Source organism: Vombatus ursinus, unplaced genomic scaffold, assembly GCF_900497805.2.
Source record: "Vombatus ursinus unplaced genomic scaffold, bare-nosed wombat genome assembly UNPS02014812.1, whole genome shotgun sequence".
Classification (NCBI taxonomy): domain Eukaryota; kingdom Metazoa; phylum Chordata; class Mammalia; order Diprotodontia; family Vombatidae; genus Vombatus; species Vombatus ursinus.
In genome coordinates, this window is record NW_020954590.1 from 46,098,620 (window position 1) to 46,114,605 (window position 15,986).

A 15,986-nucleotide genomic window follows, 5' to 3' on the forward strand; every position below is an offset into this window, starting at 1 on the left:
GGGGGAGGGGGTAATCAGAAGCAAACACTTCTGAGGAGGGACAGGGTCAAAAAAGAGAATAGAATAACTGGAGGGTGGGATAGGATGAAGGGAAATATAGTTAGTTTTTCACAACATGACTACTATGGAAGTGTTTTGCACGACTACACATGTATAACCTGTGTCAAGTTGCTTGCCTTCGTTGGGTGGGGAGGGAGGAAGGGAGAAAATTTGGAACGCAAAGTTTTAAAAATGAATGTGAAAAATTGTTTTTAAATGCAACTGGGAAATAAGATATACAGGCAATGGGGTATAGAAATCTATCCTGCCCTAGAAGGGGAAGGGGATAAGAAAAGGGGGAGGGGGTGATAGAAGGAAGGGCAAATTAGGGGAAGGGGTATTCAGAATGCACACCATCTTGGAGTGGGGGAAGGGTTATAAAAAATAAAAAAAGAATAGACTCTCTTCTCCATCACAAAGCTAAACGGGGTGGGGGATAGGGGGATGACTAGACAGCAGTTACTCTCATAAAGAATTAGTGTTTAAGGAAAATGCAAGCTCAGTGTGAGTCAACGGTGTGACACAGCAGCAAAATAAGCTAAAAAGATCTTAGGCTGAATTAAGAGAGACATTGTACATTGGACTAGGGAGGTCATACTCCCGCTGTGCTCTGCCTGTACTCAGACCACATCTGGACTATTGTGTTCAGTTCTGAGTATCATGTTTTAACAATTAATTAATCAAGCAATAAACATTTATTAAGAACCTATTATGTGCCAGGCACTGTGTGGTAGATATAAAAAGAAGCAAAAGACAGTTCCTGACCTCAAGGAGCTTACAATCTGATGGACGTGGATAAACTGGAGAACACTGAACAGAGGTCAACCAGTATGTCAAAAGACTTCAAGGTCATCTAATGTGAGGAGTAATGGAAGCAACTGGAGATATTTAGCCTGGATAAGAGAAGATGGGAAACATGAAGAGTCTGATGAGTTATCATGTAGAAGACAAATTAGACTTGTTAGTTCCCTTCAATACTCAGCTCAAATTCTGTCTCCTCTATAAAGTCTTTCCTGACTCTTGGTTGTCAGTGATATCCCCACCTCTCTGGAATTACTTTGTATTTACCCTATATATGTCTTAGTTATTTATCAATGTGCATGGGGAGAGGTTTGAATAAGAAGTCCCACCAGCAAGTTACTATTCCAGGATTATTCCATTGCAATAATCAAGACGTGAGGTGATGAGGGCCTGAAGTAGACTGATGGCAGTGTCAAAGAAGAGAAGGGGGCACATTCAAAAGATGTTGCAAAGGGAAATCAGCAGGCCTTAGCAATAGATGGAATGTGATGGGGTGAAAGATAGTAAGGAAATGGGAGGAGGGACTGTTCCCTCTACAATAATAGGGAAAGTAAGAAGAGGAGAGGGTTTAGGGGGAAAGATAATGATTTCTATTTTAGACATGATGTGTTTAAGATGACTACGGGATATCCAGTTTGAGGTATCTGAAAGGCAGTTGGTGATTGGATATCAGTAGAGAGATTGGGACAGGAAAGGTATATTTGAGAATCATCAGCATAGAGAAGGTAATTAAATCCAACGAAGCCAATGAAATCACCAAGTGAAGCCATATAGAGAGAGAAGAGAAGAAGACCCAGGAGAGAGCCCTATGGGATGCCTACAGTTACAGAGAATGATCTGAATGAGAATATAGCAAAGAAGACTGAGAAGGAGCAGTCAGATAGGTAGAAGGAGAACCAGGAAAGAGTGGTGTTCTAAAAACTCAAAGCGAATAAAGTATAGAGGAGGAAAGGGTGATCAGCAGTGTCAAAAGCTGAAGAGAAGTGGAGGAGAAAACTAAGAGATTGTTGGTATTTAAGGAGACAGCAATTTAGATCCAATAAGATCAGAAACCAGATTAGAAGGGGTTAAGAAGGGAGTGAAAGGTGAGAAAGTGGAGACACCTAACCTAGGTGACCTTTTCAAGGTATTTAGCCCCAAAGGAGAGAAGAGATGTAGAGCAATGGTGGGGACCGAAGGATCAAATGAGGGTTTTTTCAGGTCGAGGGAGACATAGGCATGTTTGTAGGCAGCAGGGAACCAGTCAGTAGACAAGGAAAGACTGGAAATAAGTGTTAAAGCAGGGGTAATAGAGGTGGCAATATGTTGGGAGAGATGGTAAGGAATAGGATTGCCTGAGGGGTATTGTTCTTGGTAAGGAGTAATGCTATCTCATCATGTGAGACAGGGGTGAAGGAGGAGATAGTGGCAGAAGGCATCCGAGTGATAGGAGATAACAAGGGGAGAAGAAAGAGCTCATGGCAAACAGACTCAATCTTTCTGTAAAATATAAGGCAAGGTTCTCCACTGAGAAAGTGGAGGGAGGAAAAGCCAGGGGAGTTTTGAAGAGGAATTAAAAAGAATTCCTGGTATATCAACTTATAAGTTAATAAGGCAGATATAGAAGAATTGCCTAGCATCAGTGAGGGCCTAGTTGAAGTTGGTAACATAAATTTGTAGTGAATCCAGTGGATCCAGAATGGTTGCATGATTTTTTCCCACCTTCTTTCAGAAGCATGTGAGTAGGAATGAAGTTGGGGAATGGTGAGAATGATTCAAGACTTGGGAAGGTGGAATCACCAAAATGGTCAGAGGGTTTGGGATTCAAGAAAGGAGGACATTGTAGAATTTAATTGGTTCGCCAAGGGGTCAAGATGGGAAAAAGAAGATTGGCTAGTGCAGGGGACATGGCTTTTGTACTCTATGAATGCATGACAAAGTTGAGGTGAGAGGCATGTTAAGACAGTTGATTCTATGATTTCCTTATTTGAACTTCAAGATAGCTCATTTCCCCCTATACTGCAAACCAAACTATAAAAATATTTTTCAATGTATGTCCTGCTTAAAAAGCAATGCTTCTGAATGCCTTGAAATTTGGTTTTAGTAATAAAAGTGTACAAGCTAAGGGCCTCAGACTTCACTGTTTAAATCATTTAAAGTATCACAAAGATGACAAACCAAGATTGCTGGTTAGGTAAATTATAACGGGAGGGGTCTTCTGTGAAATTGTCCTCCATCCCTCAGGTAAGAAATTTCTTGTTTAACTTATGTTTATGCCAGATTTACATTAAGTCATGGGCCTTAAAAATTCAAACCCAATTTTTCTTTTTAAAGCTTCTCTCCAATCTGACCAAAACTATTATTCATTGGGATGTTGTGTGTTTTTTCTTCCTTCCCCTTTCCTCTAGTTTTCCAGGAAAGATGCTGGTTTTTACGAAGTGATACTGAAAGATGACCGAGGGAAAGACAAGAGCAGACTAAAGCTTGTGGATGAAGGTCAGTCTTCCCTGCTGAGTTCATACTTCAGTTCATTGATATAATCTATAGTAAGGTTACCAGAATATTGTGTGAAGTCACATGGCTCTCCATTCATAGATTTTCTCTAAAAGTTCCAGTAGATGAGGGATTGTTTTATTTGAAAATCTCCCTAGAAATCATAGACATACCAACTGAGCTATGTGTGTTCTCAGACACTTATAGAAAGTTTAATAGGCTAATTCCAAAAATTATTTTTATCTTTTAAAAAATTTTCCTAGAACAAAAACTCAACTATGAGAATTGCCATTTATGTAGAACTATATGATTTTCAAAGAACCATACCTAGACAATCTCATTTGATTCTTACAACAATCTGTAAGATATGTACTACAGGTAAGATTATCACTATTTTACCATTGATGGAACTGAGGCTCGGAGAGGTGGGATTTAAACCCAGATATTTCTAACTCCATGCCTAGCACTCTATCCATTATGCCAAATATATACATATATGTATATTTACACATACATATATACACATAAAACATGTATTTAAAAGAACGATCTATTCTCAAATGAAGACAAAAATAGTGATTGATTATGATGATTATGTATGAAATTCTAAGCTATACAGCTATTACCTGGGTAAGAAACCCCACCCAAATGCAATGATTATGATGATTATGTATGAAATTCCAAGCTATATAGCTACTACCTAGGTAAGAAGCTCCCCCCAAATGCAACCTTGCTTCTCTGAGGTTCTTGGGGATGGGTATATCTTGATAATATTAGTCACTTATAAAATATTGTGGTATGGTACCACTGGACCTGCAGTCAAGAGAGCCCTCGGTTCAACTTCATGTGACTATGGGGAGGTCAGTTAAACTCTCTAAGCCTCAGTTTCCTCATCTATATCTTGCAGGGTTATTGTGAAGATCAAATGAGATAATCTATAGAAAGTAATTTGCAAACCTTGATTTTATTATTAATTGCTATCAGCATTAAATTAATAAATAATTGCTATCAGTAATTATTAAGTGAACAAAATTATAATTATTAAGCAAATACCCAATGCTTTAACTTCTTCCTACACCAAACCTTGTAACAGAATTACTAACAAGTAATTGGTTTGAATTTTGGCTTTGATCTCTGGGGTGGGTATGGCAAAGGATAGTGGAATGGGCAAGGAGTCAGGAAACTTGGGTTTGAATCCTGACATTTGCTACCTATGCTGCCTTGGGCAAATCATCTAAACTTTGTGTACCTCAGTTTCTGTAAAATAGACTTCCAAATCTAAATTTTTTTATCCTCTCAAACAAACAGGGAAACTTGAAGCTAAGTTTTTATGTTTAATGCAAACTTCAGTTTCTTTCTCTATTGAACTTTTTCTCTACATCTGTTTTCACAGCTTTTAAAGACCTGATGACTGAAGTCTGCAAGACAATTGGTAAGTTTTCATTTTTTCAGAAGCTGCATGAGTCACTCATTGTTCTGTTTTGTGGAGGAACTTCAATGTGCATGAAATAACCTGCCATCTCCTTTCAGCTTTGTCTGCCACAGAACTGAAAATCCAGAGCACAGCAGAGGGCATCAGGCTGTACTCCTTTGTTAATTATTACCTGGATGATCTGAAAGTGAACTGGTCCCACAAGTAAGTAAATGGGAGCCTACTGGCCTCGAGGGAACTTTTCCTCCCTAAAGAAAAGCAAAAATCCCAACATCCTTCTTGGAAGTAGAGATTTCTTTCAACATTCATGGCCTTCAGATTGGGACATATAAGATTAGAAGTCAGAAGCAAAGAATTTGTGGCAGGCTATTCTTTCAGAAAGATTTTTCTTTAGGGGGTGGAACAGATTATATCCCAAGTAGTAGTTGAAGCTAAATTTGAACAAAGGTCCCCTGATTCTGTCTGAACTTTAAATATAGCAAAAAATTATTGAAAGATGAAGGAGTAGATGATTAATATTGTAACAAATCAATATCTTTTAGTGGACTCCAGACTTCCCAAGATATGAACTAATGGTCTTATTTTTCAAGGAATCCATAAGCCACTGAAGTGTCCTGTGGCTAAACTACTACACTAATGAATGTTGTAGATCCTGCAGCCCACATCTCAGGAAGGATTTTAAGGTTTGGGGGTGAATTTGGACTGATTCAAGCTTGAAGGAATTTATTCTACCTCGATGCCTAGCCTTCTGGTGATTACTATTATTATAATTATTTTTAAAAATAAAAACTTAATTTTGTATTTTAAAATTTTCCCCCATTATTACGAATTACTAATTTAATAGGTAATAGTAACAAATTTCAGTACTAATATTTACTTCAGTTCTTCCCCCTTCCCCAGCCCCCTCAATTGTTAGTTTAGTTAAGATTTCCAGGGGTCTTATGTGGAAGAAAGACAGCTAGGTGGCATGACAGAGCACCAGGCCTGGAGTCAGGAGGACCTGAGTTCAAATCCAGCCTCAGACACTTACTGGCTGTGTGAGCCTGGGCAAGTCACCTAAGCCTGTTTGTCTCAGTTTCCTCATCTGTAAAATGAGCTGAAGAAAGAAATGGCAAAGCGCTCTAGTATCTTTGTCAAGAAAATCCCAAATGGGGCCACTAAGAGTTGGACACAACTGAAACAACCGAACAACAACAACAAATATGAAAGAAAGCAGGATGCCAGCACAGAATGCTTTTTTCTTTCTTTTGTTCTGACTTTTTCTCTCAGGTACATTTTTGGAAGTTATTTTAAGTTAAAATGGATAAAATTAGGTCACCAAGTTTCTAGAAATCTTATCTGTGACATCTAGTACCTTCCAATGAATTAACCTGAAGGAAGTGGTGAGGAGCAAAGATAAGTCAAATGGATATGCTATGGAACCGTCAGCTTTATGTCTTCTCTACAATAACTACCTGCTGAACAAGAACGCTGGGAGGGGCAGCTAGGTGGCACAGTGGATAGAGCACCAACCCTGAAGTCAGGAGGACCTGAGTTCAAATCCAGCCTCAGACCAAATACTTGACACTTACTAGCTGTGTGACCCTGGGCAAGTCACTTAACCCCAATTGCCTAAAAAAAAAAAGAAAGAAAGAAAGGAAGCAAGCTGGGGCATGTGAATGTTATTTGAGAAAGGGGGCGAATCACAAATGCTCCAAGTTACACAGAAGAGGCCATCTAATTCAACACATACCTAAACAACGTAAGCAGCCAGTGGCTTTGCTGTTGCTTGAAGACATCCCCTGAGAGGGAATCCACCGAATCCCACAGCAGCTCAATGCATTACAGGGCACTTCCAATTGTTAAGAAGTTCTTCTTTGCATTAAACCAAAATTTGCTTCTTTGCAATGTCCACACACTCTTCCTTGTTCTGATCTATGGAGCCAAGCAGAACAAATTTAATCCCACGTGAAAGAACTTCTTAGCTTCTTCTCCAAGCTAAACATGCCCAAATCCTTCCCTTGAATCTCAAAGGGCGTGATTTCAATGCACTATATTATTTTCGTTGCCTTCTGCTGAATATTCTCCACCTTAAAGAATGTGCTTCCTAAAACGTGCCACCCAGTAATGAACGGGCATAATATTATACATATGGTTCAGCCAGGAATGAAGGAGAGACAGCTGTCAACTCATCCTGGACACCATGCTTGCCTTAATGCAGCCTAAGATTGTATTAGCTCCCTTGGCTGCCATGTCACACTATGGAATCGTTAATCTTTTAATTCACTAAAAACCTATTTTTTTTTTCAGATATGCTGCTGCCTATCACACCTACCCCATCTTGTACTTATGAAATGATTTTTTAACCTAAGTATTAGACTTTTACATTTACCTCTATTAAATTTTACCTTATTAGATGTGACTCAATGTTCTAGCCTATCAAGACACTTTGAACACTGACTCTGTCAGGATGTTAGCTTCTCTTTTAGCTTTGTGTACTCTGAAAACTTGTTAAGCATACCAGCTATTTATCTATCTATCTGTCTGTCTATCTATCTATCCCTTTATGCAAATATACATTGACAAATATGTTAAACAGCACAGGCCAAGCACAGATCCCTGAGGTACTCTACTAAAGCCCTCCTCCCAAGTTGTTAGAGAACAATTAATTACTATTTGATCTGGAAGGAAAGAAAGAAAAAAGAAAGGAAAGAAGAAAGGAAGGAAGGATAGGCATGATGGAAGGAAGGATAGGCAGGATGGAAGGAAAGAAGGAAGAATGGAAGGGAAGGAGGGAGAGAAGGAGAAAAGGAAGGAAGGAAAAGAAAGAAAGGAAGAAAGAAAGAGAAAGAAAGAAAGGGGAGAAGAAAGAAGAAAGGATGAAATTATTTGTCAAGCACTATGTGCCAGGGGCATTGCACTAAGGGCCACTGAACCAATTCCATAACCACTTAAAATCTAGCCTACATCTCTCTGTCTGTTCCACCAAAGGAACATGAGAAATCTTGTCAAATGCTGGACTTTTTTGTTATGGCTATTTTGCTAGTAAATATCAAGCACTTAAATGATTCTATTTAATTGTTCAAATAAAAGTTTTTCCATTTATTTTTGGATCCTGTTAGGAATTCCAAAGTCAAAGGGCTGATTTCAGTGCCTTCATAAGCCATGACATTATTTTAAAACTATCAGGAAAGTTAAAATGATTATTATAGGAAGTCATGGAAAATCTATTCTCCTGGCTAATATTGGAAGTCCTGAGTATATTGTTAGGTCAGTCAATGAACAAGCATTTATTAAGTGCTTACTATGTACCAGGCACTTCGTTAAATCCTTGGGATTCTTAAAAAAGGCAAAAACAGTCCTTGCCCTCAAGGTGCTCACAGCTTAACAGAGGAGACATGCAAGCAATTATGTATAAACAAGGTTTATGCTAGGTAAGTTGAAGGTGATTTTGTACCTCCTCCCTATTTATGTGAGATATAAAGTCCCCTTTTATTTCTCCTCTTTTCTTCACTAGGGTATCTTCCCCCATCCCCATTCCTTTCATCTTTTAAGATCATCAAAATATAGCAAAAATCACTCCTAGCTCCTCCAATTTCTTTTACTCCCTCTAGGATCCTAGCTGATATTACCTCCATCCCACCCCTTAGAATGCAAACACTTAGGAAGTCTTTTCTGATTACTTGCTTGTATTTACTTTTTTGTTTCTCTCTACTCCAATATTTGCATTTCAAAATTTCTACATAGCTCTGTACTGCTTCCTCCTACTCCTCCATTTTGGTAGCTTTCCTCCCTGTTATACTTTTCAAAAGGCTTGCACAAACACATATTTATCCAAAGAAACAGTATTTCTATACTTGCAGATCCCAGATAAGGGATTATGATTCTTGCTACATTCTCATTATTACAGACAGATAAATACCAGTAGCTGTTCATGCTGGCCTTGCACTTGAGATTGATTATTCTATTGAGCACACTGTGTCCTAGTACAGAAGAATCTTCCCTCTTCATTTCTGAGACAACTCTGATTCTAGTTCTTGCTCCCACATACCCTGTTTCTCTCCCGTGTATCTTGATTATTTGACAACACCATTTACTAATGGATTTCACATAGAAATGAACCCATGTCCTTTGCCAGTTTGCAAAGTGTAATCTACCCATGAAGCAATCATTTTGTCCCTAGGATGAAATATAAACTAACCTATAGTTTGGTCTTTTAGCCTTAACGATTCTAAGTCGGCAACTAAAAATAATGATTGATGGGCAGCTTGGTGGTGCAATGGATAGAGTGCCAGGTCTGGAGTTAGGAAGGCTCATCTTCCTGAGTTCAAATCCAGCTTCAGATACTTATTAGCTATGTGACCTTGGGTAAGTCACTTACCCCCTGTTTGCCTCAGTTTTCTCTTCTGTAAAATGAGCTGAGAAGGACATGGTAAACCACTCCAGTATCTTTGCCAAGAAAATCCCCAAATGGGGTCATGAAGAGTTGGACATGGCTGAAAATGACTGAATGGCAAAAATAATGATAATAAATATCACAACACATATTGGGAACTGGGGAGAGTACAGAGTAGGTCTGATTGAAATAGTTGCTTTTCTTTCTGACTTCCAGGCTACTATTTGGGGTGACATGTTAGGATAAACAGCGGTTTGCATGGGGTGACATACCCAAAACACAGTCCCATACCTTCTTGTCAAGTTCTTTCCCTGACTCACGGCCACTGATCATTGCAGAGCCTTGTTTCAGCAGCCAGAAATATTCACTGAAGCACAGGAGAAATTGCTGCCAGGCCAACAGTCCTTTGAAAGTCTTTTAGTGCTTTTATGTTGGCCTCTTCTTAGCAAGAAGAGCTCAAGGGAACAAGAAATCCTAACCCAAAGAAAGCACTAATGATGTTTCCTTTGTTTCCCAAAGCGGAACTGCTATTAGGTACAGCGACAGAGTTAAGAGCGGTGTCACCGGAGAGCAGATTTGGTTACAAATCAATGAGCCTACTCCAAATGACAAAGGAAAATATGTAATGGAGCTCTTTGATGGCAAAACTAACCATGAGAGGAAAGTGGATCTTTCTGGACAAGGTAAGGAATACACCGGGGGAGGTGGGGAAGCATTAGACTTGAAACCTTAAGATCTGGGTTCAAGACTCATCTCTGGTGCTGATCAATCGGGTGATTATTCAAGCCAAGTCACTTAACTACTCCAAACCTCAATTTCCTCACTTGCAAAATGGGGGTAATAATTCTTCCTTTACCTACCTTGCAGGGTTGGTTGCAAGAAAAAGTAATTTGTAAACCTTAAAGTAGGTGTAAAATACTCTTACTAACCTTACTGGGTGGTTGTGATAAACATCATCTTCTATTATCATCATCATTATTATTTCTCCAAAATCCTTTCCATCTTAAGTCATTCCCAACTACCTCCCTTTATGTTTCAGGGTCAGCAATTTAAAACACTAAATTCTCCTCCACTTTATAGAATCATAGATTTAGACGTGGAAGAAATCTCAAAGGTCATTGAGCCCAACCCCCTCATCTTGCAGATGAGGAAACTGAGGCAGAGACTGAATTACTTGCCTAGGGTCACTCAGCTAAGTATTCCAGGTAGGACCTAATAACTAAATGAAGGAGTTTTGCCTAAAAATAATAATAATGGCCACCATTTATACAGCACATTGTAAATTGCCTTACAATTATTATGGCATCTGATCCTCACAATAATCTTGGAAGGTAGGTGCTATTACTACCCCCAATTTATAGATGAGGAAACAGACGCAGACAGAGGTTAAGTGACTTGCCCTGGGATATATGTCTAAGTAGGTTTCTGAGGCTAGATTTGAACTCAGGTCTTCCTGACTCCAACCCTGGTACTCTATCCACTGTGCCACCCGGCTCTCTTCAAAACTGCCTTGTTTGTATCTATATTATTCCAGTAATTATTTATATCTATATTATTCCAGACTAAATTGTTAAAAAATTATTGATGCTAGATCAAAAAAAATTTTTTTAAATATAGTCCCATGTCCATAATGACTGCTAATTACTTACATTTCTGAAAAAAAAGTCATCCACACATCTGTGATGCTTGTTATCTGTATGACTTTAGGCAAGACACAACTTCCCTGGGCCTTAGTTTCCTCATTTATAAAATGAGAGGGTTGGACCAGAGGGCTTCTGAGAGCCCTTTCAGCTCTTTTTATTTTATTATTCTCTATTTATTTTTCTCTAAATTTACATTATGACCTCGGCCCTCGTTAAGCTCCGATGATTCAGTTTCCCCTAGAAACACTGTATTCTCTAAAATGCAATGATTCTAATATCACAGGAGATCTTAAAGAATGAGAGTGGAGAAGTCAAGTCTACCCAGAAGGTAGAGTTAATAGTACTTGTCCTAATGAGAGAACACACATCTGCAGCAGAAGACTCTCAGCGTCAGTCATGTTACTAGGCTGGTGATCCTGGGCAAGTTAGGTCTCCTTCCTTTTGAAATTCTGTCCCTTCATCTGTAAAATGAAGGGGAACAAAAGGGATGGTAAATGAGATTCTCTCTAAGCAAGATTCCAAATTCATGCTTCTGTGAGTACCTGATACCCGGCAACTGCCACTGTTGGGTGCTTTTATTTGAAAGTGTTGGTACTGCTAGCTCCAGAAAAAATGAGGCAGCTTTAGTACCTTCAACTGCCAAGCGCTGGGTGTAACATTGAAAGAGTTTGCCAAAAAGGACTTGGCAGAAAGAGTATGGTAGGAAGAGATCAGCTCAGTCTCACCAGTTTTAAAGATACAAGCAGCCAATCAAAGAAGACTACTCCAATCCATGTGGTAGCAGATAAAGGCCTCAATGCTAGGTGATCTGGGCCACCTCCATCTTAGACAAACTGGGCATGCCCAGAGAAGCCTGGGTTCCTGTTTCACAGGTAAACAGACAGGTAACACCGTTTGTGAGGCTGGACAACACAGGAGGGCTCCTAACACTAACAGGTGTCCTAGCACAGGTTCACTCTTGATCCAGTCAGACAGGAAGACAGCTTCAGAGGGTTTCAATAAGCTTACTTTATTCTAGTCTAGCCTTCTCAAAAGGGTTGCTGATAATGAGAGCACCAACTCCTACAGCATTCCCTAATCACAGTACTTGTGGGCCGGGTACACCTCCTTCGAGATCCCCTAAGCCTTGATGAGGGCCAATCAAGGAAGTATATGCATTTCTCTTGCATTACCCTCATCCCCAAAATGGGTTCCCTACTCACTGATCAGTGCCCACTTGCTTTACAGGGCAACGGACAAAGAAGGTATCTTGCCAACATTAAGCTCACAGGTTAACTTTAGCAATATCATCATGACTTAACACAGTGCAGGGGTACATTATGTCATCCCTCTATCTCACCGTGCAAGTGTGATGGAGATGTTTTCAGCTATAATTTGTGGGAAATGTTACCTAGGATCCTGGAGCTATCATCTAAAAAGGAATAACAAAATCCTTCTTACACACACTAAAATTGGCCTTACTTAGTTACACTCAGAACTAACTTCCTCGGCTCCAGTCTCCCTCCCTCCAGTCCTCCTCAAGGGCCCAGTCCCCTGTTTGGGAAACCTTGCTTCAAGCCAAGCATACATGGAAATTAATCAAATGTGCTTCTCTGTCACAGGCCAGCACAAAGTCACATGGAAACTATACATAAAGGAGACTGGATGAATGTGGGTTCTAAGACAGTTCATTATGGGGATCCAAACTTTTGTCTGTTTTTTAGAAACTCTTATAGGTTGGGATACCAGGGTTTGGGGTTTTTTGTGTGTGTACTGTTGTTTCTAGAGACTGGGTCTCCCTGTCTCTCTCAAGCTAGAAGTACAAGGGCTACTCACAGAGCAATCACATTCTGATTGGCTCAGGAGTTTTGACCTGCTCAGTTTCCTACTGGACTCTCCCCACCCCACCCCCCCCAGAAGTCAGACTTATTGTAAACATCCAACTGGCATAGCCCTCTGCAGCTCAGAGCTCTTGAGCTCCAGATTCTCCAGCCTCAGCCTCCCTGGGCACCAGGCAAGCACCGCCGGAGAACCTCACGCCCAACTTTTACAATGGCCACCTTTAACCAGCCTAGTTATCGCTTTTCTATTCATTTGGTACATGTCTGTCTCCCTACACAAAAGACCTTAAATTTTAACATTTCCTATTTTGCCACCTGAGGAGCAAAAAACATTTTTTTTTCCATTTTAAAGTAAATTCAAGTTTTAGAGCCGATAAAGACACGGTCTTAGGCAAAGCATGGGTAAAGGTAACTATTATAATGGAACTCTGGGGGTCGTGAATTTTCCACGAGAAAACACTTATCATTTGTTTTTCTTCTGTTGGCAGCCTACGATGAAGCTTTTGCTGAATTCCAGAGGTTAAAGTAAGTCCTTTCCCTTGCAAGTATCGTTTTAAGTGCCCTAATTGAAATGGGAACACGGTGTACTGTTTCTGCGGATCTTCACTTTTTTAAAAAGGGTTTTTTGCACGTCCAAAGCAGGACTTCCAGCTGCTCCATTGTGCAGCAAGGGTTTTCTGAAGCAATTAGAGGCGGGTCCGGCTACCTACCTTGAATCAATTCTAACATTTTTCCTCTTTTTTTTTTCTTTTGTTCCTCCAAATCCAGACAAGCTGCTATTGCGGAGAAAAGTAAGTGAACAACTTTCACGTTTGACTGCAGAAAAAGTTTAGAGTTGGAATAACCTTTTACTTCACTGCCGTAACTGTGAAGAGAGAATGCATAGTTTGCATGGATGTTTTGCCCAGACGTGTTTGTCTTAAGTACTTGTTACCATACCTGCATTGTGATCTGTGTGTCAAAGACACGCATGGCATGAAGAAAGGACCTAGGTTACTTTAGGGAATTGAAAACCAGAGGAATCTCTCTGCTGGAAAAGCTAGTAATTTGACACCAACTTGCAGGCATTTATTGGAAGGGAATTCTAATTTTTTTTAAAGGGGGGGGGTGAAGTCTTGTAAATTCTTCTGCATTAGGCAAATCATAGTAACCTAAATTCCCACAATCCCACCATGGACCAGAAGAAATGTTACCTGCAATCACCCGTAGTTCTTGGTTGGTTTATCTTTTGATACTGGGATATACCATTTTCTTCTGGTTTAGTCTGCTCTTGAGTGGTGTGGGTGCTGTATAGGTGTCACCTGCTCACTCTCCTCTGGACTGACCATTGAATCACCTCTGCTGTCTTCTAGCTAAAATTTAGGTCCTGTGATATTGAGGTTGTTAGCCTCTGGTCTCTCTGTCAGTGGGGTTACCTGCCTACCATTCAAGGGTCTTCTCCTAGTCCACGGGTGGGGAACCTGTGGTCTTGAGGCCACATGTGGCCCTCTAGATCCTCAAGTGCCGCCCTTGGACTGAATCCAAACTTCAGTTTGATTGACAGTTGAGGACCTAGAGGGCCACACGTGGCCTTGAGGCCGCAGGTTCCCTACCCCTGTCCTAGTGTCTAAAGTCCTCCAGCTCTTCATGGGCACTCTAGAGATTTGTAAGGCAGATATTTTTTTTTCTTTCCTGATTTAGCTAGTAATTTTAACTTTCAACAGAGCACACAGCTCTGACAGTAAGGTGGCAGGCACACTAAGGACTCCCTTCTCTTGAGGTACTTGTCACTCTTGTGTTGGATGTTGTAAAATTTAGCTGTCTGTAAATGCCAGAGGATTGCCCAAAAGTCAGGTCATTCTTTCTCTTCCCAAAGGCACGTGGTCTCCCCTACTTCTTTTGGTGTGCATTTTCTGCTCTGTGCTTTCTAAGACTTAGCACTGGCTCCATTCTTAGGTAGGGGATCTAAAACCACTCCTAGTCCTGTTATCCCTCCAACCTCCCTTTAGCAGAATTAGACTCCGACCTGTTTACCCAGGGGTTAGCAGGGTACCTCAGATGTCTCCCAATTTTTAGTCACTGGACAATCAAATTGTCCATGCTTCGAAAGGGATTGACCACCATCCCCAAACATTCTAGGTGGTATCTCAAGGCCTGTAAACTCTAGAGACCTATCTTAGTTCTACCAGGAGAGGTGAGAGCTCAGAATCCTCCCTCTATCTAAGCAAGTCTATGCTTTTCAGGGGCCCTAATCAAAGAAAGGGAAGGGAGAGTGGTATGGAGGTGGGAGGGGCATTGGAGCATTGGTGCATTAGAACAAGAATTAACAAACTACCACCCCCACCCCAACCCCCAGGACAAATCCAGCCTCACCTGGCCAGCTATATTTGGCCCTAGCAACAGTTTGCCCCTGTTATAGCGATGTCTAGGCCCCATCTGTAAAGCTATCAACTGTATGCATAAATACGGACTCTTTAGGTATAAAAAGGCATTATCCATTCCAGGAATACTTCACCAATCTAATGACCAAGTGAAGCTTGGGCTGGGACCTTTTGTTGACCAATCAATGAGAGCCAGAGTGATTTGGGTTTAACGCATGAACTTTAAAAAAGAAATTTAGACCATAAACCCCAAGATATCTTTCGAACTTATCAAAATTTATATTCCTTTGGGCAGAACACCCAAGCCCCTTTTGGGCAGGACAGGTAACAGTATGATTCCCCATGTGGAGAGAGGGATCTAGAACCAGGTCACAGGACAAAAATGAAGGTAGAGTTTGAACAGGACCAAATCGTATTATCTGCAGGTGCCTGTTTACGTTTACAGCCTGACTCAGGGAAAATGAGGGGGAATGTGTGGAAAGTCCAGAAAGCAGTCTATAGAAAATGGAAGGTGCTGTAGCAGAGTTGGGGGTGCGGTGAGGCTTGAGTTGGAATCATCTACCAGGGCCTTGTAAGCCAGCTACTTGGGGACTATGGACAAGATCTTTAGAGAAGTTTATAAATGAATTCAATGTGTTGCAAGCCTCCAGGCCTGGCTGATACACATTCCCCTGTATGACTCAACTATTTCTAATACTGGGGAAGCCCAGAAATTAGTTTCAGATGTCCCTGGAAGGCATTTAAACGAACCCTCTCTGCCATATGAAACTCCAGATGCAGTTTCATTCAGCTCCAGAGTTGTCTGAGCCAGACAACTCCAGACAAAAGTTCTGGAGTAGACCTCTTCCCTGATACAGCAGAACAGTCTCAAGCCAAAAATGAGTTTCATTTGGAGCAAAGTTATCAAAGATATTTGTGAGAGGTGGAAAATGTTTGTGTGTGTGTGTGTGTGTGTGTGTGTGTTGGTGTGTTTGTATTAGCAAGTGAAAGTCCAAAACCACCAGCTACATCTTTTTTTGTTACATATATTGAAAATAAGTGGAT

General features: G+C 40.5%; 1 protein-coding gene across 1 annotated transcript in view; it reads left to right on the plus strand.

Annotated features, from left to right (window-relative positions):
* The window catches only part of LOC114053942 (myomesin-1-like), a 158,884-nt gene that overhangs the window by 139,253 nt on the left and 3,645 nt on the right, over positions 1-15,986 (plus strand). The window contains exons 26-31 of the mRNA XM_027877082.1: positions 3,228-3,315; positions 4,706-4,744; positions 4,843-4,948; positions 9,639-9,802; positions 13,071-13,107; positions 13,351-13,373. Of these exons, the coding sequence (XP_027732883.1) occupies positions 3,228-3,315; positions 4,706-4,744; positions 4,843-4,948; positions 9,639-9,802; positions 13,071-13,107; positions 13,351-13,373 (457 nt within the window). The remainder of the gene's footprint in view (positions 1-3,227; positions 3,316-4,705; positions 4,745-4,842; positions 4,949-9,638; positions 9,803-13,070; positions 13,108-13,350; positions 13,374-15,986) is intronic.